Source organism: Curcuma longa, chromosome 21, assembly GCF_044706935.1.
Source record: "Curcuma longa cultivar G26 ecotype Majalengka, Jawa Barat chromosome 21, ITB_CL_G26_1.1, whole genome shotgun sequence".
In the NCBI taxonomy this organism is placed as follows: domain Eukaryota; kingdom Viridiplantae; phylum Streptophyta; class Magnoliopsida; order Zingiberales; family Zingiberaceae; genus Curcuma; species Curcuma longa.
In genome coordinates, this window is record NC_133881.1 from 11,001,025 (window position 1) to 11,023,951 (window position 22,927).

General features: G+C 35.8%; 3 protein-coding genes across 3 annotated transcripts; 2 read left to right on the plus strand and 1 right to left on the minus strand.

Annotated features, from left to right (window-relative positions):
- Window positions 1–8,069: 8,069 nt before the first annotated feature.
- Window positions 8,070–8,701, plus strand: LOC141814147 (basic leucine zipper 43-like). Its single transcript, XM_074702107.1, has one exon. The coding sequence runs from the start codon at window positions 8,201–8,203 to the stop codon at window positions 8,693–8,695; it is 495 nt and encodes a 164-aa protein (XP_074558208.1). The 5' UTR covers window positions 8,070–8,200; the 3' UTR covers window positions 8,696–8,701.
- An 894-nt stretch (window positions 8,702–9,595) lies between these two features.
- On the minus strand, window positions 9,596–13,085 carry LOC141815399 (putative eukaryotic translation initiation factor 5-2). The gene is made up of 2 exons (XM_074703348.1): window positions 12,983–13,085; window positions 9,596–11,514 (listed from the first exon to the last, which is right to left on the minus strand). The coding sequence occupies exon 2, from the start codon at window positions 11,151–11,153 to the stop codon at window positions 9,810–9,812; it is 1,344 nt and encodes a 447-aa protein (XP_074559449.1). The 5' UTR covers window positions 11,154–11,514; window positions 12,983–13,085; the 3' UTR covers window positions 9,596–9,809.
- An 8,354-nt stretch (window positions 13,086–21,439) lies between these two features.
- On the plus strand, window positions 21,440–22,289 carry LOC141815370 (uncharacterized). The gene has a single exon (XM_074703320.1). It carries the CDS (start codon window positions 21,555–21,557, stop codon window positions 22,035–22,037), a length of 483 nt encoding a protein of 160 aa, XP_074559421.1. The 5' UTR covers window positions 21,440–21,554; the 3' UTR covers window positions 22,038–22,289.
- Window positions 22,290–22,927: the final 638 nt, after the last annotated feature.

Here is a 22,927-nt window from a genome sequence, read left to right on the forward strand (position 1 = left end):
TCAAATTCGTTGCTACAATGTGAATGTTGGTGAATAGGTCGAGTTAATGTTGTAGCAGTTACAAAATTGTAACTACTGCAATGTGAATGTTAGGTGAATATGTTAAATTCGCATTGTAACAGCTACAATTATGTAACTATAATATGTATGTAGTATGAATAACTTTGTAGCAGCTATGGTTTTATAGTTGTTACAATGTATATGTAGTGTGAATTGTAGTTGCTAAAATATTATAGTAATTTCGATTTTGTAGCTGCTACAACATGAGTTGCAACTGAATGTATGAATCTCATTATCATAATTCTGAAAATAGCAAATATTTAACTATAAATATTGAAGCTACAAATCTTGTAATGTATCAGGATTTGAAATGATAAAGTAAATCTATCAATCACTGAAACTATGAATATTTGAAGTTTTTTAAAATTGTAAAATGAATGTGTGAAACTTTAAAACTGTGAATACTTGAAATTCTCTAAAATTGTATAACTAACCTGTTAAGACATTAAAACTATACCTATACAAAACTCTCTGAAACTGTAAAATAAATCTCTAAAACTATAAATCTTCAAATTATTGAGCATCATGAAACTGTACATCATGAATATGTAATTCTAAAATTGTAAAAATAAAATTCTAAATTGTAAATCACCAAACTGCCAAACTGATCATAAAACTATAATTTGAAACAAAAATAATGAATTGTTCAGCTCAAACTTAATATAACCAAAACTCAAACACAAATATTCCTACATGCATCATGAGAATAGTATATCATACAACAACATCAAATTGTGTTTTACAAACATACAAACAAAAAAACCCCACATTGATCTTGTAGAGATCAAAAAATATTAGTTTATCATTTTATATCAAAGGTTCCCTACCTAGTTTGTATCTGTCATAATTTTGTGTCCAACCATAAATCTATAAGCTTTCATTACATATTGTCGGAACCGAGTTAGTCTACATAACATTAAACTCTCGGCATAGCGCATCATAAATAATGCACAATCTAACTTGCAAGATAAAGTTTTTTAACTTTATAGAATCTAATTGCAATCGTTAATATAAAACCTAAATAAATACTTACGATTGAACTTGTGTTGGGCCCTTGACTTGTTTCCCAGTAAACTCTCGTGACAAACTAACTACTAACCTTGGATGTCAGTTGTCAAAGTATGACACATGTATATTCTTAAAAAATGACACCTACAAATGAATGGCATTAGTAATCAATACATACCAAGAGCTTATTGTAATAGAATCAATAATTGAGTACTTACAATTTTATCAAAAATAGAAGTGCAATACTGTGTAAAGTCGAGAGAGTTATAGTGAATAAATTGACCTTCCTCAAGGTCTATAAATCATCTTGATTATTAAGAAGGCAGAATATATCTTCTCTTCATCAATTTTTGTAGTTTGTTGAAATGCTTGAGCATACATTACTGAAAATAAGTTATGTGTAAAAAAAGACAATTATAAGTGGAATATATGTAAGAGAAAATAACTTTAGTTCAGTTAGTAAAATATTTACAGCAAACTCAACCCCACAAAATATGAATAAATAGTATGGCGTGTAAGAGGTTTTGGCTTTATTTGCTATAATTATAAAATATGAATTTGTACAATCACTATGGGTGTATTGTATCCTATTAAATATTATCATGAAAGAGTTCATATATAACACGAAAGTTGAGTTGGACCATACTGGAAGCATTGTAGCCCTACATAAACAAATTAAGCATCAATTACTTAGCATATAAAACAATATGATAAATTATAAAATAAAGAAGAAAACTATCACTATCATAAAATAATATTCAGAGTTGCTACATTTGTAGCAGTTATGGAAATTCTATATGTTATATCAAGTTTTAAACATGTAAGTGGTTCTAACAAATTTTCACTGATGATAGAAAAATTTAACATTTAGTATGTTATTCTCAATACAACATGTACATATTGAAAACTACTTATCCTTCTCTTAACAATACACTTAAAAAGACAAACAAATTACTCATTCTTGTCTTAATAATACATACTTATGCAACTTTAAAACCAACTAATCCATTTTAATTGACTGAGCTTCAATAATGCATCTGCTATCACAACATTTTTATTATTCTTAAAATATGTTTTTGCTTGCTGAACAAAGACAAGACAAATATATCATTAAGAAATTAACAATAAAAGACTTAACTACAGTCAACCATATTTTTAAGACTTTGGATTTTAGACTGTCAATATCAACATAACATTGATTTGATGAAATTGTGATAGATTTGTTCAATGGGACAGGGGCTTCTAGTTCTTCATGCTAAACAATATCCTTCCCTTTCTTTTTCACCTTAGTTGTCTCATGTGCAGGCATAAGAATTGTAGTAGTTTGCTTACTATCAACTCTCTTTCTTTTGGGTGCTTGTTCAAAAATAATAGTTGGTAGTCCCCCAACACTCTTTCTAGCAAACCTCTTTATCCTTGTATTTCTTGGTGGATTGGACCCTAAGACTTCTTTATCCTAAGCAGGGGCTCTTCTGATACTTTGCTCTGCAACAAAGTTTAAAGCTCTACTATTTTAATGCCCTTTTTAGCTATGATTCTATCCTTTTCAATTATAGTCTTGTCCTTCTCAATAATACAAATTTCACTATTACTAACACTCCTCTCTAACAAATCAATAAGTTCTCTTATGTTGGGATTACAATCAAAGTCCCATATTGAAAATACATGGAGATCATGAGCATGTAAAATGGAAGATATCTCCATTGGTATGAGGTATTTTGGGTAAATCTTAAAAATAAAAATATGAGGACTTAGGCCTAAAGTGAACAATATCATACCATTATATATATATAGAGATATGTTAATTCTATCGGTCCTAACAATTGGTATCAAAGCTATGATTTATGTGGAGTCATTTGAGGAACCTCAGAAAAAATGAAGGAGATACAGGAGGCCTGGACTATGGGGATAATGGTAGAAGGACCGAATACTAGACAGTCTTAAAGCATCAAGAGGATCGAATATCGAGGCAAGAAGGGCTTGGTAGATCAAGAGATCTGACGTTAAAGGGAAGGATTATTGGGATTACAATCAAAGTCCCACATTGAAATACATAAAGAAGATGAGGATCGAACATCGAGGCAAGAAGGGCTTGGTAGGTCAAGAGATTTGACGTTAAAGGGAAGGATTATTGGGATTACAATCAAAGTCTCACATTGAAAATACATAAAGAAGATGATAGATTTATAAGATGAAAGATACCTCCATTGGTATAAGTCCTTTTGGGTAAAATCCAAAAATAAAACCATAAAAGTTTAGGTCCAAAGTGAATAATATTATACCATTGTGGAGATATGATGATTCTATCAGTCCTAACATCTTACTATTTGATCATCAATTTGTATAACTCTATGATTCTTATATGTTCATACATCCAAACCTGCAATACGTACAATAAGAATGGTTATAAATTTTGAATGAAGTTAAAATATAATAACTTATAGTCAAGAGTTGTGCAAATCCTTTCGACATAGGATTTTGGTTTTCCCTCAAGGCCCTCTGGCTTGGGCTTCAATAATAGCATCATAACAATGGCCTCCATCTATGGAGTCATATAATCTTAAAAAGTCTTATATCAATTATATTAATCTAAATTGTTAAAATCATCTACACAATCAATTAGTAATAGTATTGTAATTTAGATACACGTTTAGAAGTAGAAAATAATATGCAAATAAAAAAATATAAAATAAAAAGTTGACACAATAGAAGATCAGATTTGAGGCAATGGTTGTTTACTGATGCTCATCAGTTTTTTCTCTAGTTCCTGCTTTGAACAATTATGATCTATGAAATGTTGAAGGCAGAGTGGGTGGAGCCGACATCTAAATATAAAGGAACTTCATCTCCATGGTTTGGAAGTCTTAGGATCAGTGCAAGATCTTTTCTTGCAAATCTAATCTTTTGATTTTGAAAGATGAAACACTTAGCTTGATAATTCTAATTATTAAACATATTTTGTACAAGGCCTCTGATATTTGAATTATCTAGTATATCTAGGACTCAAGCAAATGAACTTCTACTTATCAACTCCATATTTTGTCATTAGGTTGTATTGATGATATGAAAGACTTAAATTGGTTGACGTTACTTTTCCATTGTATTTTCTTACGATATGCATGAGAAATAGAGCTTTTGTAGGAAGAGCTTCCTTCGGAGGTTAGAGCACTATACATCATTTAATTCTGTAAAATAAATACTTGATATCTTAGTGAAACATTGATATGTTAGTTTTGAACAATAGCATAATATATGAGCTAGTTCTGATGAGGATACAATATTATAGCAATTAAGGATCAATAGCTACTACAACTAGACTGGAAGTGAACCTTGTAGCAATTATGGATCAATAGCTGCTACAACTAGACTAAACTCTCAACCTTGTAGTAGCTATGACTCAATTGTTGCTACAACTACACTATAACTTGAAGCTACAAAGGATGAAGTAGATATGGACTCCGATATAGTAAGGTAATATACAGATCCTAAACCCTGAATCATTCTGAACTTTGGACCTCATCTGATACTGTAAATCATCAAGTGAATCCTGAAGCTTAACAAACACTAAACCCTAAACTTATCCTAAACTACAAATATACCTTCAACAATAGATAGGAAGATGAGATTGCAGCAAGCGATGGAGTTGATCGACAAAGACGATCCAGAGCAAAAGTGGAGTCCCAAACCTTGACAAACACCAAACTCTAAAACGTCATAAAAATGCAAACATACCTAACACAGAGAGAAAGCTGAGGAGATGACAGGTAGGTAGTATAGTGGAGTTAATTAAGGAAGACGAGATAGAATGAACGAGCGAGGCATTTTGAAGTAGTAAGGAGAATTCGAAGGGCTACGTCTGGTCTAGTTTTCCTTTGATATATGATTTCAATAAAAATGAACGCCCCTTTGATTTTTGCCCATTATAAAATTTGCTTTGGAGGAGTAAATTGCACGACGATCAATTCTGCAAAGCAAGTTGAGTGATGGATTATGCGGGACAGATTTGTTAAAGTGAGGAAGGGTAGAATCTCAATAAAATCGAGACAGTGCCCTCCTCTATAGTCGTCAATTACAGCTTCCTGATTTACTTCTTTATAGATGATCGTGGGATCAACCGTGTGAGGCTGCTGGGGTGGCGGATTCCACCTTTTGCTGAAGAGTAATGGATTATGAAATTTCATGAATTTGTTTATGGGAAATGTTTTCAATATTTATTTTTTGAAAAATGGAAATCGATTTAATTTGATTCAATTGAAGGAAAAATTTTAAATTAAATTTCAATTAGATATACATACAATTGCCACTTAGTAAGACCTGATCTCATTCTAAAGTAGTAGTTATAAGGATGGTTAATTAACCTAGAACACTGATTGTATCAATTAATTATTTGTTCGAAGCAATCATGGTTTGGTTGGCTTAAGTATTATTGTATGTGTGGTTTTCTTAGAAAAGTAGGAATTGTGCAATTTTGCTTGCCTTCACTAAGCCATGGCCCCCTTCCCCGCAATGGCCTAGCTAGCTCACGGTGACGATGGCATCATCATCCTATCGATCGACTAGTTGCTTTCGAGGATGATTCAATTTCCAACTCAAAATTAAACTTTGAATAAGTATTTAATTGGTGCAAAAATCAAATCAGATAGCAACCTTCCATTTGCAAAAGCAAGCAAGTAGACGAAGTTGGTGGTACTGTATGTATAATTAAGAAGGTAGGTAGGTGCAGTCGAGAAGCTAATTAAGAGCATTCCATTCCATTCCAGTAATTCGATCGGCAACCGAGAACAAAGCTGAGGAAGAAGAAGCGTCTCGGACTTGCTCCTTCCTGTCCCAATCGCTCCATTGACAGTGCATGCATCGCAGCATATACATATATATTTGTTTAATCCTGGTGGCTAATCGAGCTTTATCACCCACATTATTTTTCTCAGTGCAGCAACATCGATCAGTATATATCTGCTGCTGTTCTTGCATTGCATTGCATGCGTGTGATTTTGTCAGTCCACTAATTAATTGCCAACTTTTATCAGACAAAGCTTGTTAATCATTCCCTAATTAATCGATCATCTGGTCTTCTTCCACTAAAGCAAGCCCAAACAGATAGCTTTATTCTTTTTGGTGATGTATTAACTCTTTTTGTCCAGTGGAAGAATGGGAGATTAATTATTGGAGGTAGGCAAGCAAATTTAATTCATTAATTTATCCTCGAAGAGGCCATCCCATTGGGCTGCCTGAACACATCACATCACTAAAAAGGATATATGAGTACGAATGAGAGGAAGGAAAGTTGAGGTTGTGGGTTGCTAGTGGAGCCAATTTGGGATTGCTTTCATGATGATGCAACTTCTTGTACGTTCCACGGCAGTAATCAACATTAATACCTTAAAAATACTGAATAAAACTTGTTAGATGTAGGAGAAGAAGATGGAGCTTGCTTGCTTGCTTGAGTCGATAAATATGAGTATACTACTTTCATCCATTCATGATGCTCTCTCTGATCTCAACCTCCGCGAAGATAAAATATGATAGTTTCTGTTGAAGGTATTAAGTTTAGAAGAGATATAATCTTTACACTTACACTTGGGACACAAATCTTAACCCAAGCTGTGAGTGCAATAAAGGGGAGATTTATTGTAATGCAACCTTTGCCAAAGTTGATTTGCCTGCTCTGTTCCTGCATGGCAGGCAGAGTTTGATAGGAGCTTTTATTCTCTTCACTTGTTTGTCGTAAAGTATTTAATTTATTTTAGATTCGGATTGACTTGACTCGATTACCTTGTCGAACAAACTTAGACGCTACAAAGCTTTACTCGACTTGACTCATTGACGGCCCTGCACAAACTTGAGGTTTTCTGTTCCTGTTGGACACATTAGTCAATGGGAATACTTGATGAGCCAACAGAAAATCAGGCATGGTTTCATAAAACACAAAAGGACAAACTGATCCGATCGACGAGAGTATAAACTGAAAATGGAAGCAGAGAGACGATCATAGAACAAAAGGAGGCAAGTGGCAGAGTCAAAAGGAGAGTGATAAAGAAGATTGTGGTGTCTGAGAACAAGACAAAAGCTCATGTGTTGGAGGACAATGGAAGCACACTTTGGTCTGCATCAAATCAAGCCAATTCTAAGATTTTCCTGTCTTGTAATGAATCAAAAGATTCTGAGATTGATCTTTTACCCTGCATTGGATTCTCCTTGTATTTGGAAGGATTCTCAATCCGATCTACTAATGATGAATAATGACAAAAACCGACTGTGGTAAAACTGATTCACTCGTCCTACATTACTGCTGAGCAAACTCGAAAGTTAAACAGATCAAATGTCAACAAAATGAATAATTTAATCATAATGCTAAGCTACACAGCAAATTGTTTGCCTGGGACATGATGAGAATGTTGACGTGCATGTGGTAAAGTGGAACTTGCATTTCATAAAGCTAATCGGCATCTAAACACGTCTATCTGGAAGAAAAGGATCCAGCATTAGTTTGAGGTGATTTACTGAGATGAACAAAAGATTGATTAAACCGAATTAAATGAGGTTTAGTCAGGGCACTTTTGGCTACCTAATTATCCATTCCTTTCAGAACCAGGGCAGTGGATGCCTGATAATTGACAGTATTATCCTCTCTTTGAGGAAAGAGGAAAGTGCTCAATAAGCTAATAATCCAGCAATCCTCTCACTTTTCTTTTTTTTTTTTTTATTTTCTCTTTCGACTCCGTGCTCAATGATCCAATGCACGAAAGCGATAACCATGCTTTTGTGTTTTAGCCCATGATCATGGCGAGCATCGTCCACCATCCAGAGTAAAATAATTTGGCTTCCTTTTTCTGATGATAAATCTAAAGTTGTGACAACAAAATCCTGAACGCCACGGCTTGAAAGTGATTCGTAGACATTTTTTTTGAAGTGAAAGAAATCGTTCGACTTGTTAATTAAAGATCATCAACACACAGAACAATCCACTGAATCAAGATCACTACTGTATGATCATCTTTACATTGAGAGCCTTCATGGAGGACAAAGTGCTGATGGTATCGTTGAGACGTCTTTATCGTCTTGGTCTCTCCACTCTATAAATTGTCCTCAAGATTCCTTCAACTTCAATAAGCCACATCCAAAGCTTGCCGCCATGAGATGCCTCTCGCCTTCGAGCCTCACATATTTCATGCCTCAGAGCAGTAGCGTCGTCCCCTGTTTCCACTTGGCCGGTGGCACTCTCTTTGGCTGCCACTCTCAGAGCCAAGTCCAAAGCCTGCCATTGACGCAGGAACTCAGACTTCCGAACTCTGGTTTTCTGGCGGTGGAGGAGGGAGAGCAGAAAAAGCTGAGCCTTGCGGAGGAGAGGCGGAAGAGGAGGATGATGTCGAACCGGGAGTCGGCGCGCCGATCGCGGATGCGAAAGAAGAGGCAGCTTACTGAGCTGTGGTCGCAGGCGGTGTGTCTCCGGTCAGCTAACTGCCGGCTTCTCGACGACTTGAACCACGCTCTGAGAGAGCGCGACGAGGTTCTCCTCGAGAACGACCAGCTCAGGGAACAGGAAAAGGAGCTGCGGAAGAAGGTCGAGAGCCTGCAAGCTCGAGGCAGCAGCAACGCTCCAAACAATCAAGAAGAGCTCTGCACCTGATCAGGATGACTTGAGAGCTGATACTTGGTGTTCCAAACTTGATGATTTTCTTTGAGAATTAATTCTAATCCGTGTTGGGTGTTCATCACCAGAGGTGGCTGGCTGGAGTCGATTTCTTTCGATCGGAAAAATCCAGAAATGGCAACGACAAGAAGCCTTTGAACGAGATTGTGTTCTTGCTGTCCTTTTTAGGGAGAGATGAACTTTTGAAGATGCAGAGTCTTGGTGTTGACTTAAGTACACAGTTCGTCCTATCTCTTAGATTATTTTCCTTCATTTGATCATGATTGTCCAATGATAATTACTATTTAAATAGATTAGGATCGTCTTAAAGGATGCTACCTATTGAGCATATATCTTAATTATAAAATGTTAGTCGTGGAAAACCCGGGGCCATGGTGCATCCAAAGATTGAGTGTCAGTCTCAACTTCCGTATTCGATCCCCCCCTATGATATATTCATGAGACTACTGAGATTTTTTTTTTTTTAGGATGTCAAGCATATGTCTTAATTATAAAATGTTCGTAGCTTTTTTTTTCCTTTTTCAAAAAAATATAAAAAAACACATTTCATAAGAGAATTAATTTTATCAGTAATCTTAATGACTATTAATCCAACTTGAAAGTTTAAATGTTTTGGAGTTTCAGGTCAAATTTGAAAAGAAGATTCAATTTAAATATATAATACAAAAAATATCTATAATATTTCTGTTATATAAAAATTGTAAATGTAATAACAAAATATCCTAATATTGATTATATTTTACACATGTATAAAGTGGCTAAATTTTTCAGAATTTCTTAGACATAAGACTTTTTAAATTAAAAAACAACAAGCAAGATCAATGGTTTATTTCAGCAACACACACACTAGCACATAGATGGTGAAACAACTTAAAAGGAAGAACGATGCATAGATTCGAGATTATTCAATAATATTCCATAAAGCAGTCTCAAATCAACAACAGTTTGGCTGACTGATCAGAAAAAGCAAAGCACCAAGCCAACACAGAGACCCACGACAATATAAATTGCATACCAAGTTTAAGACACCAACTGCATGACATAGACGCACTAAGTGAATATTACTTTTAAGACGATACGTGACTACTACTTACTCTTCTTCGGACTCAGGCTCCGCATTCTGGAGCCACTCGACAAAAGGTTTCATATTCTTCCAAATAATGGAACTCTTATTAGCACCAGCCAGACCTTCTTCATACCATTTCTCTATGCATTCTTCTTCCAATATGTCCCCGTCGTAAAGGCATTTCGCCACCAGAGCAACTTCCTTCACTGCATCCCCGCTAGATTTCTCACAGAATGTCCCAATAGCACGTAGGAGACACATCTGGGATTCTTCGCTCTCCACTGCAGCCATAAGATAGTTCTTCTTTTTGTCGACCTCTTTCGCAAACCCTTTACCCACACCCGCAAACATGGCTTCAAAGAGTGCGTCCATTATCTCTTGCTGCGAACCAGAAAGAGAGCTGAGAAATGGACCAAGGTCACTAGCTTTGGCCCCTTTCTTCAGCATATCTTTGATTTCTGAAATGAGTCTGTCATGGGTGTTAGGTTTCTCTGTTATTTCGACCACCACTTTTGCCACCTCATTTTTCTTCTCTTGATTTGCTTTCTTTGTTCCCTTGCTACTCGTATCACCCGTGGAAAGCATTACCATTTCAGCAGTAGCAGCGCTCAGTTGTTCCTGGATGCGCTGGCGAGCTGCTTCAGCAGATGTATCTGTTTGCCACTGTATGCTGTCGTCGCCATCATCATCAGCAGCCTCATTGTCATCTGCTGGACTACCAGGAGGGGAAGAATGTTCTTCGTCTGAGCTTTTAGACTTCTTAGATACAACACGTTTCAAGCTTTCACTGTCTTTGGATGATACAACACCTTTCTTCTTGGTTTCTTTCTTCAGTTTTTTCTGTTCATCTGCAGCTTCTCCTTCCTTTAGCCTTTCCTTCTCAGCACGCCTCATTTCCTTCTTATCTTTTGACGACTTCTTCTGCTCCGGTGGATTTTTAAGAATAAAAGTTGTGAGCTTGTCTCTCATGTTCACATCAGAAATAAATCCACAAGCAGCACATTTGAGGGTGATCAACTGAGTTTTTGTAATTATGATATCAGTTTCAGGATTACCACACCCATAGCACTGCACATACTTTTTGATGAAGTTTTCCAAAAGGCCAGCTAATTTGGCAGTGTCATGCGCTCCATTGACAAGTGAAGTGCCAGTTTTGTCATCAAATTTTGACTGTGCACCAAGCTCACAGCCGAAATACTTGATTGTGTAAGAGGCTGGTCTATGGAGGGCTTTTGCAATGTCAACCATGTTAACAACATTAGTTTTGATACCATTTCCACGACCTTCTATCTTTGTTATCATCTTTGGCATCTTATAACGATAGAAGGCATCATCACTGTTTGAAGCACCTATATTTTGCAAAGCCATCTTCACGGATGAAGGCACTATACTATAACACTAATGTCAGGCAATTGAAGTAGAGACTAAATTTCTATTTGCCTTGATGCAATATTGAGAAGGCACTACAGTGAGAAATTCCTCTGAATTGTAGTCTTGGTTTGGGTTATACGTCTCTTGGAATGGCTCAAGATGCAAATAACCAAATTTTTCTGAAGGGCATATGTACTTTTTTCTGGACGTTGGACAATATTCTCCAAGCAACCCAATTGATCCCAAGAAGAAAGAGTCCCTTGCAGACATAAAAGATGCTCTACACTTAACACACTCCACTTTGACAGGTGATAGAGGTTGGAAGTGATGTTTGTCTTCAGTCAAAATTCAAGAAATTCTGTTTAACAGAAGACAAAGTGACTGAGGTTGTACATATGGTAATTTGCAGGTTCCATTGCAAGAAAAGACAGTCCATAGAACCAATCCAGATATAGTTGGCAGAAAAAATAACTTGCTAATTTGTAAATGACACACTCAGGTTATACTTAAATAGATTAGAAATAACACAAAAAATAGTAATTAAGCTCCCACTTACTTTTTAGATTATTTAATAGATTGATATTAATCCATTTGGACCACTAGTTTAAAGATTCTACCATTCTAGCCAAATTATCTTAGCTGATTCAATTGTGATACCCTTGTTTTTAAAGAGCTTATGCAGTGTTAGCATTAGATCGGAACAGTTACAATTGTCTTTGTTAACAACAAATAGTCAACCTTACCTTCAGTGAATTGGTAAAGCTACATCATTGCATCCCCTTTATATTCAACCAGTAGCAATAAGTAACAATATAAGAAAGAAACATCTCAAAAAATAAATGCTAAATAATCAAAAGCTGGACTTGCAAAGAATAATTGTTATAATAGAAAACCATTAAACAAATACTGTGGCATTTCTTGCTATCTTGAATAACTAAAGCAGAAAGCCAAAGTATTATGCATATTAAAGCAACAAGATTCATTGGTGTAATATATGCAAAAGGCACGAACAACATTCCTATTGAAGATGCAACTAGTCTCTGGTGGTGCTATCACTAAATAGTAAGCCGCTTAATTTTTTTAGAAAAAAAAATCATCATGAATAGCCACAATGTAGAATCATACAAATTGCTCAGTTTGTAGTTACACATATTGAAGTGCATTGAGATATATAAAGTTTATCCAATCTAATAAAGTTAATCAAGTATCCTCTTTTGCAATAAATGTAACACGTTTGACTACTTAAGGTCCCATAACTTTGTGGTAAAAGCATCATCTTCAAAACTTTAGACGAACAGTTACAGAAACCAATGCAGCATATTGTAGGAAAGCAAAGAGAGTTAAATTACAGTAGCCAACTAATAGATATTTAAAATGAACCATCTCAATCAACTAATATTGTCGAGGATATGTATTTACATCCGTAATAATTTCGTTGAGTTGAATTAGTATCACAAATTGGTGAACTAGGGAAAATAAGTGCATCTTGCTGTTTTCTCAAGCATCAGTAAATCAAAGTAAAAAAAATACAGTACAAACATATCATTCTAACACGACATACATGTTCATGACATAATCGGACATAATTAGATGAATATCATACCCGATTATTTCTCAGATCGATTCATGACCACAAAATCCAGATAAATATTCGACAATAAAGAAAACAAAATCAGATTTGAATCATAATACAAATGTCTCAGATGAGCACGATCGAGCACGAAAACTAAATCCGACAAACAAGAAGCAAACACAACCGAAAATTAATCGAACAAAGGGATCAAATAAAGAAAGAGGAGAAGGGAAGAAGGAAGGAAGCCGGTTACCTGAACGAGATCGCCGCCGAAGATCTCAACTACGAAAGGCCGATTGGGAAGGACAGGAACGAAGGGAAAGAGAGGAGATGAATATATTAGAGAGTAGGGAAGAAGGAAGACCCTCAAGGAAACCCTAAGGTCCATAGATATTTGATGCGGAACCGTCCACGCGAAGCGCGCCAGTTGAGCTTTTCCATTCCGCATACAAACTACTATGCGGGTAACGGATCAGCCGTCTGTGATTGGATGATCAAATTTTCTATTTTCCTAATACATTTAATAGATTTTTAAAATTATTTTAGTAAAGATCATGTGTTCTCCCTGCTTGAAATCAATAAAGATCAGTAAATATTTTAAAATTTATCTATTAAAAAATAATAAAATATTTTTTAAAAAATATTTGTCCTCCTCAATGAAAATTAATGGTAATTTTTTCACAAAAATTCAGAATCCTGTATTCCTCGTTGCTAACCATCACAAACACTTAAAAAATATTTATAAATTAGGCAAAAGAATTTAACTATTTTCAAGAAATTTTATGGTGCTTTAGAAGCTCCACCTTTAAGATAATCCAGACTCTCAGCGGTTGGATATGAACAGTCAAAGCGAGGGTCTTCTCAAAATGGTATGATAGAATATAAAAATAGATCTTTTTTTAAATTTGTACCGGCTCTTTTATTTTAAATTAATATTCTCAAAATATTTTTAACTGATACAGTTTCTATAATATATTTTTTTATTAATCGTTTGTCAATTCTCTCTTCTTGTGATGAGCTCTTTTAAAATATTTTTTTTAATGTGTCGTTTTCTATTAATCCTAGGATATTTAATAGTATCTGTTTTATTTAAAATATTTATCTATATATTACTAAATTAGATTCCAAGTTTTTAAAATGTGTCTTCCTTAGTTTAGTAATTACAATGACAATGTCATTAATGATATAAATGAAGATGTAAATGTGTAACATAGAAACTATATGAAATATGATATATACTTGTAAATTTTTAATTGGTCCTCCTAATGACTCAAAAAAATTTTGATTATATATATAAATACTCTATGCTATACTACAATAGTAAATCATGATCTAAACCTCATGATTCCAAAAGGAATCTCATAGATTTCACCTTTTGCAGAATAAAATTTATAGATACACTCCCACGGACTTACGTAGATAGTTCCTGTAACAAGTGTGGAATGCTCCATTGATTATCTCACCCCCTATTGACGCTACTATTGTTAACAGCGAAGTCTTCATCATTCATCCTCTTCCAAGTAATGGAGGTCATCTTAGAAGGACCGTCAAAGTGACGATTTCACCTTTTACTGTTAAAGGGAGTTTGTAGTAGATCATATTCACCACCAATTCAATAATGTTATCCCAAAATTGATTACCAACTGAGATTTATAATATGGCACACAAGTTGACCGATATATTCATTCATTGCCTCTGCACTCTACATGAACATGTACTTAATGGTCCATCAGTTGTTCGAAATAGGAATTAATCTTAGTTTAGAAATGATAGCAATAAAGGATTGATAACTTCTATCCAAATAGTAGTTCAGTAAAGTTAAAAAATGAGAATTTCATTGAAAGAGTATAAATTTGACATTGAAACATAGCTAGATTAATTTTTCTTTAGCAAAATGCAGAATCTACCATCCCAACGGTTTTATATGATCGATGTCACAACTATATATGAGAAAATAAATTAAGATTGATCATGAACTAGACTAATTCTGATAATTTGGATTCAAATAACTAGGCAAGCTTCAAAACATGGATGTCATATCATACCTGTAGTATTCATGCAGGGCACCTGTAGTTCTTCTAAGATTTGTTATCATATGTTTTTTAATCATAGACATTTTGGGAACAGACTCATGATATGCATGGATTGTTCAAAGGTCATGAAATGTACTTATTTCACACTCCATTAATGAGCACATTTTCACTCAAAAAATCTACACATTTCTCAAAGAGAATAACTGAGGCATGATATTTCAGTTGGTTAAAACCGGTGTTGCCTTAGTCGGGTCTTCAATCTTCATCAATCAATTATCAACTTGAATTCATTAGAGGATAATGAATTCATGTTCACAAGATCATGTTAAGAGAAGGAAAACCGAACTAGAGAAAAGAAAAAGTGGAAAGAAATAAAATTTCCTCATTGATAGTTTTCCCATAAGGGATACAATTTATAGGAATATTAAAGTGCTTGGTCAATTGACAGATTAATAAATAAACTGTCAATTGACATATTATAACAGAAAAGTTCTAATCTTAATAATAAATTTTTATCGACTAATTCTCTTTTAAAACTGATTCTCTTTTACCCCCCGACAAATTCAACGGGAGATCTTTGACGTTGAGTTTGCTTGCTAGTTTGGTGAAACGTTGTCTGGACAATGGCTTTGTAAAGATATCAGCAAGTTGATCTTCTGCAGAAATATAAGAGACAAATAACTGTCGAGTTGCCACACGTTCTCGAACAAAATGAAAATCAATTTCCACATGTTTTGTACGAGCATGAAATACTGGATTTGCTGTAAGATATGTCGCTCCAATATTATCACACCAAAGTTTTGGAGGGACATTTGATGCAAGATGAAGTTCTGAAAGAAGCGATTGAAGCCAAATAATTTCAGATGTTGCATTGGCTATAGCTTTATATTCTGCCTCAGTGCTTGAACGAGATACTGTAGGTTGCTTTTTCGAATTCCATGAGATAAGATTTCGTCCAAGAAATATTGCATATCCACTAGTAGAACGTCTATCTTCAGGAGAGCTTGCCCAGTCCGCATCGCTATAAGCATGTAAGTCTCTAGAAGAATGACGATATAGAAGAAGACCATGTAAAATAGTACCTTTGAGATAACGAAGTATTCTTTTTACATTATCCCAATTTTGTTCAGATGGAGCATGCATAAATTGACAAGCACGATTAACTGCAAAAGTAATATCAGGTCGTGTGATAGTGACATATTGTAAGGCTCCAACAATACTTCGATAGAGTTGAGGATCAGACATAGCTGGAGATGATGGAGGTGCAGATAAATTATTTATAGCAATTGGTGTGGAGACCGGGCGTGCACCATCCATTTTAGCTCTTTGAAGAAGTCCAGTAATGTATTTGCTCTGAGAGAGGAGACAACCCTCACCATGTGGAATGAGTTCAATACCAAGAAAGAAACGAGCATTACCCATATCTCGAATAGGAAATTCTTGATTGAGAAGATCAAGTATAGTTGTGATGCCCTTTTGATCATTGCCGGTTAATAAAATATCATCCACATAAATAAGAAAAAAGATCATAGATCCATCATTATGTTTGTAGAAGAGAGACGAGTCTGTTTTTGATCCAGAAAATCCTTGAGCTTGTAACCAAGTAGATAATCGATGAAACCATGCACGAGGAGCTTGTCGAAGGCCATATATGGATTTCTTGAGCTGACAAACATGAGATGGAAACTGTGGATGGATAAACCCAGGTGGTTGCTCCATAAATATAGATTGCTCAAGATGACCATGAAGAAAAGCATTAGAAATATCCAATTGTCGTATAGGCCAAGTAGAACTGACAGCTATCGATAATAATAATCTGATAGATGTAATTTTGATAACGGGGCTAAAGGTTTCATGAAAGTCAATACCTGGTTCTTGATTAAATCCTTTTGCTACGAGACGAGCTTTATACCTTTCAAGAGAACCGTCAGCTCGATGCTTGAGACGGAATACCCATTTAGAGCCCACAACATTCATGGAGGGAGTGCGTGGAACTAGAGTCCATGTTCCATTGCGAAGAAGTGCATCAAATTCTGTAGACATTGCACAACGCCAATTTGGATCCTTGTTCGCTTGTGAAAAACAAGTCGGTTCAATAGATTTTGAAGATACCACTAAAGCTTCTGGAAGGGGATATCGGGTTGCCATTGGTGGGCAACGTGCATAAATGTCACTTAAAGGAAGCATACGACGAGAATCACTATCATTTGAATCACTTGTTGATGGCGATGAGGAAGTGGGCTGACAAGGTGAATTCGACGATGAACCTGTATTATTTGAGGAGCCTGAGCCAGAAGGCATATTATCTCTGGTTGGTGAGGCTTCCAAGATTGGACACGGAATAGGATCCAACATATTATCCCCTCTGATAGTGTTAGAGCGTCTTGCTCTTGTTGGAGCAGCAACTTGAGGTGATTCGGATGATATAAGATTGTTGTTAGAGAGCCCCGGAGCAGGACCTAGGATGCCATCACCACCGGCAATGTTAGGTGTCATCAAGAAAGTGCCACTTGTATCTGGAGGAGAGACTGGAGAAGCTGTCGAAAAAGGGAATAAAGACTCGTCAAAAGTAACATGTCGTGACGTATATATCCGTCCTGTAGGTATATGCAAGCAACGATACCCATGATGCAAATTACTATAACCAATGAAAACACATTGTAGTGAACGAGAATCAAGTTTATGTTTAGAATAGGGGCGTAACCATGGATAACATGCGCAACCAAAAATTCGAAGAAAAGTGTAGTCAGGAGTTTGATTATAAAGTTTTTCTAAAGGGCACTTTTGATTGAGCAATGGGGTAGGAAGTCGATTTATGAGATATGTTGCAGTACAGACAGCTTCATCCCAAAATTTACGTGGAACTGATGCATGATGGAGAAGAGCTAAGGCAGTTTCAACAATATGTCTGTGTTTTCTCTCAGCAGAACCATTTTGTTCTGGAGTATGAGGGCAAGAAACTCGATGAACAATTCCACAAGAGACAAGATGACGATGGAGAGATTGATATTCGCCTCCCCAATCAGAATGAATTGAAAGTATTTTACGATTAAAATATCTTTCAATTTGTTTTTGAAAATTACAGAATATATCTGATAAATCAGATTTTCTTCTCATAGGAAAGAGCCAAGTATATTTACTAAAATGATCAATAAAGGTAACATAATAAAGATAACCGTGGTTAGACACAATAGGTGCAGGGCCCCAAACATCTGAATGAATTAATTCAAGTGGAAAATTAGAAACATGATCAGATGAAGAGAAAGGTAGTTTATGACTTTTAGATTCCATGCAGGCCCTACATGAATGAGATGGAGGGGAGGTGGAGGAAGTAGGTAAATCATGCCCATTGATGATCGATTGAACAATGCGAAGAGAAGGATGACCAAGTCGGGCATGCCAATTTGATTTATTTGTACGCTCACCAATGAAAGCCTTGATTGAAGAATTTTGAAGATAATAAAGGTCATGTTTGATTCCCCCAGAAAATAAGATAGTATTTGTCCCGCTAGATTTTATAAAATAATGATTACGATGAAATTCAAAAATGACATCGTTATCAAAACAAAATTGATGTACGGACAATAAATTTTTTGTAATGGATGGGATGTGAAAGATGTTGCGCATGCGAAAAGTACGATTAGATAAATGAATATATGTGTTTCCAAGGTTAGTAATTTGCAAACCTGAGCCATTGCCTACCTGCACCGTGTCTGAACCATAATATGGTGTTACTTCTGTGAAGATATTGTAATCTGATGTGACATGATGAGTTGCTCCGGTGTCAATATACCATTCAGTAGAAGAAAACTCTGGTGGTTTATCAAGAGTAGGCACGGATGAGAGCGCTTTAGGATGCATAGGTGGAATAGTTGATTGTCTTAAACCTTTAGGACCACCAATAAAATTTGTGTCATATCGTCTAGGACATTGAGTACCAATATGCCCAACTCTGAGACAAATTTGACATCTACTTCGAGTATTCGACATTGAATGAAGAAAAAGAGAGAAGAGGAAAAACGACGATAAAGAAAGAGGAGAAAAATATGCGCACTTGCGGCGGTGATAGAAGCAAAATTTATAGAAAGACGAAAAAAAATAGAGAGATCATGGCTCTGATACCATGTTAAGAGAAGGAAAACCGAACTAGAGAAAAGAAAAAGTGGAAAGAAATAAAATTTCCTCATTGATAGTTTTCCCATAAGGGATACAATTTATAGGAATATTAAAGTGCTTGGTCAATTGACAGATTAATAAATAAACTGTCAATTGACATATTATAACAGAAAAGTTCTAATCTTAATAATAAATTTTTATCGACTAATTCTCTTTTAAAACTGATCCTCTTTTACTCGCTCACCCACTCGCTTTTAGTCGATTAAGAGGAAGCACTTCGGCGATCAATGATGACGATGACGAACTGCAACTATTTGTGCCCAAAAGTAGCCCACGTTATGGCAATTAGGCCGACCATATAAATTTGGATCCTTATTTTCAATGTAGGGATCTATATGCGCGAAAAAAAACGATTAAACCACATATATCGCAGCGGAAAACAGGATCCCTCCAGAAGATCCATGCGAAAATATACTCGTTTGACGATTCTACCTACTAGAATCGAGTTTACCTTCGATGCGTGCCCTTCGCAATCCCGACAGCAACTCTTGCCTTCAAGGTCGTCGGATCTCAGCACGATCAGTGTGTTCGCGCCTCTAAGGTATCCACACGAACACTGAAATGGAGTAGAACCGAACTGTGGTGCTAGCCACAAAGTAAGGTTCGACCAAGGGAAGAAGAAGAGAGGAAGAGCAAGAGCAAGAGCAACCAACAACCCTTCATCAAGAGCCTCTCACCCTCTTTTATAGCCCATCATGGATGAAGGGGAAATTAATATAATATTAATTCCGAAATTAATATTTTATTAATTCCAATGCATCTCATGCAAAAGATCTTTCTCCTCTTTTAATGAAAGATCATGCATCTCATGCATGACAATCTTTCTCTTCTTTTAAGGAAGATAATGCAGCTTTTAATTATCATGCATCCCATGCATGATAGCCTTTAATCAAATTCGAATTTTGTCTTGTGTGACTTGAGTCCAACTCGAGTCTCACACAATCTGAGCTGACTTGAGTCCAACTCGAGTCTAACTCGAGTCCAGCTCAATCTGAATTGACACTAAGGGCTAATTTTAACATTCAATACATGAAAAAAGAGCCTCTTATTTAAAAAAATGTGAAAATGATCTCTCATATCGCAAACTTCAACAAAAAGGTGAAATCTGTCATCCTAACAGCTCTACACGGTTGATCCCACGACCATATATAAGGAGGTAAATTGAAAAGTTGCAGTTGACCACGACAGAAGAGGACATTACTTCGGCTTTGTCGAGATTTGATTCTTATCCACTTCAAAAACTTTGCTCCGTCGTAACCAACTCAATTATACTCCGGGGGTAAAACCTTAATGTCGGAAAGCAAACCTACTTTATTATAGTAGCTTTATTTTTAATCATCTAGTTTACCTACTTTATGTTATAGCAATTTTAATTAAAATTGTTCCACTTTATAATAATTTTAGAGAAAATTATTCCAATGGTAATAATTTTAATCATAATTACTTCAATAACATTTGATCAATTTTAATTAAGATAAATTAATTTTGATAAAATTAGAGCCGTTTAATCAATATTTAAATAATTTTAACCAAAATTAAAATAATCATGATTATAATTATTTAATAATTTTGAGTCTATTGGAGTAGTTTTAGGTAAAATTGCTATAATAACATTAAAATATAGGTATTTTTTAGTGCGACAGGCTCTTTTGTTTATTTGTTTGTTTTAATAAAAATAGAGTTTTTTCTCCAATAAAATAGATTTTATGATAAAGAGGATTATGCACATCACTCCCACTATTATCTCAAATTCTCAATTTTTAATTTAATTTGTATATCAAATGTATGTTTTTTTTTTTTGAAAAAAAAAATCTAATTTAATCATCACTTTCAAATTATTACACTTTGAACATTATTATGTTTATATTATTATATACACTTTCGTGTCACACCTCAACCAATCATGATCATCCAGCCGAGAATAGCTGTCAAACACCTGTTTAAATATTAATTATTTAATCATACTTAAAAGCTCATTCTAAACAATCCATCACTTTTAATTTTGGAGAAAAAGACATTTCAGCCTTAAAAATTATTTATTTATTTATAAAAATATCCCTCGTGATTTAAAATCAGTAAAGTTATTATAAAATTTTAAAAATGTTATCTAATGCAATATGAGATGCCGAAAAGAGAAAGGATGAATTATATTATACAAATGATCGAGATATTTTTCTCTATTTACGTATTAAAAAATGATCATGCCAAAAGGATATTATAATTATAAATAAATAAATAGTATATTATAATTTGGCTTTAGATATGCTCCTTTTCACTTAATTAAGAATATTTTTTAAAAATAAGAGTAATTGCGACATATTTTCCTTTTCAAAGTTGGCATTTTTGACCGGACCCACCCGATAATTCTAGAAGAAACCTGGAACTGCAAGGAGGAGCGTCTACGATACAAAGAAAACGACGTCACGCGCTTCGGAAACATCGAACTCGTTACGTCCGAAAATCGTTATATCCAAATGACATAATCCTCCATTCATTTTTATTTATTTATTTGTCCGCTCCGCCTTCTCCCGTTGGCGTAGGAGGCGAGGAAGTAGCGGCGCCCTAAAAATCGCATTTTGGCTGTTAGGGTTTCGGGCGTTCGATTCGATCGGGGATATGGAGACGGAGCGCAACGTCGACGCGTTCGACGAGGCGGCGCCTGCTGGCGGGGCACTCTGCTGCTGCTTCCCCTTCTCGAACTCCTCCTGGCAGCGGATCGACGCGCCGGCGCCGGGCGCGGATGATCGGAGCCGGTGGGGGAGAGTGAGGGAGCTGGTGATGAAGGTGAGGGGGTGGTCGGAGTTGGTGGCCGGACCGAGGTGGAAGACCTTCCTACGGCGATTCGGGCGGAACCCCAACAGGGCTAGGGCGGCGGCGCCGCCGGGGACGATGAGGTTCGCTTACGATCCACTGAGCTACGCCCTCAATTTCGACGAGGGCCACGGAGAAGACTTCGACGGCGACGATGGGGGACCTCAGGCGATCGGCTACCGCGGTTTCTCCGCCCGCTTGGCGACGTCTCCGGAGAAGTCCCCAGCGGGCGTCGTGGCGGGCCTCGACGCTCCGGCGCCGACTCCGTTCATCTTCGGCGGCCCTTGATGTTGTGGGAAGTCGGTCAACGCACGGCGTTTGTGAGTTTGTGAAGGAGTGAAGGGATTGGTCAATGGACGTTACGTTATACGATTGGTCTCCGTTATGTATTTGATGTATACAAATTGTGCTTGTGATAGTTCTGCCCGTGATTGTTGCTTTAGAAGAATTAGAGGTGTGAATTAGGTTAAAAGAAGGTTTGTTAGTTGTATTGGTGAACTTTTCAATTCTTTAATTCATATTAATTTATTTTTTTTATCACGTTAAATAATAAGAGGCGATATAAGCCTTTAGAACCCTCGGACGAGCAAGGGAGCAAAGGCTATCTAGTTGAGCTCGATAAAAACTTATAGTTCGAGTATTTATTATTGTTCTTCTTTTCAAAAAAATAAAATAAAATCCGTCATTTCAACAGTGCTTCTTCTCTTACTATAAGACACTTGATGACTAGTAAGCCAATTAGACACTTGATGACCACTAAATCATCTCCAAATATACAACTACGATGCCCTTTCCAATTAAGGGAAAACGCTAATTAAGGTTAATTCTCTTGCTACATGTTTATTATTTATCAACGTAAATCATAAATCCTCAATATAAATAGTATTCTCATTTTCTTCTCAAGCTCTTCACTTTAACAAAAGATAGAATTCACCATATCAATGGCTCCACATAATCAACTCCATGATCATCTATGAGAAGATAAATCAGAAAGCTACAATTAACCACTATGGAAGAGAGTATTATCTCAACTTTATCGAAATTCAACTCTTGTCCACTTCAGTAAATCTGTCCCATTGTAACCAACTCAACTATGCTCCAGAAACTTCCTCTAAAACTCTTCTCCATAGTATAATGAGAGAGCAATATATAATCAGTAATTCATGGATATTAAACCA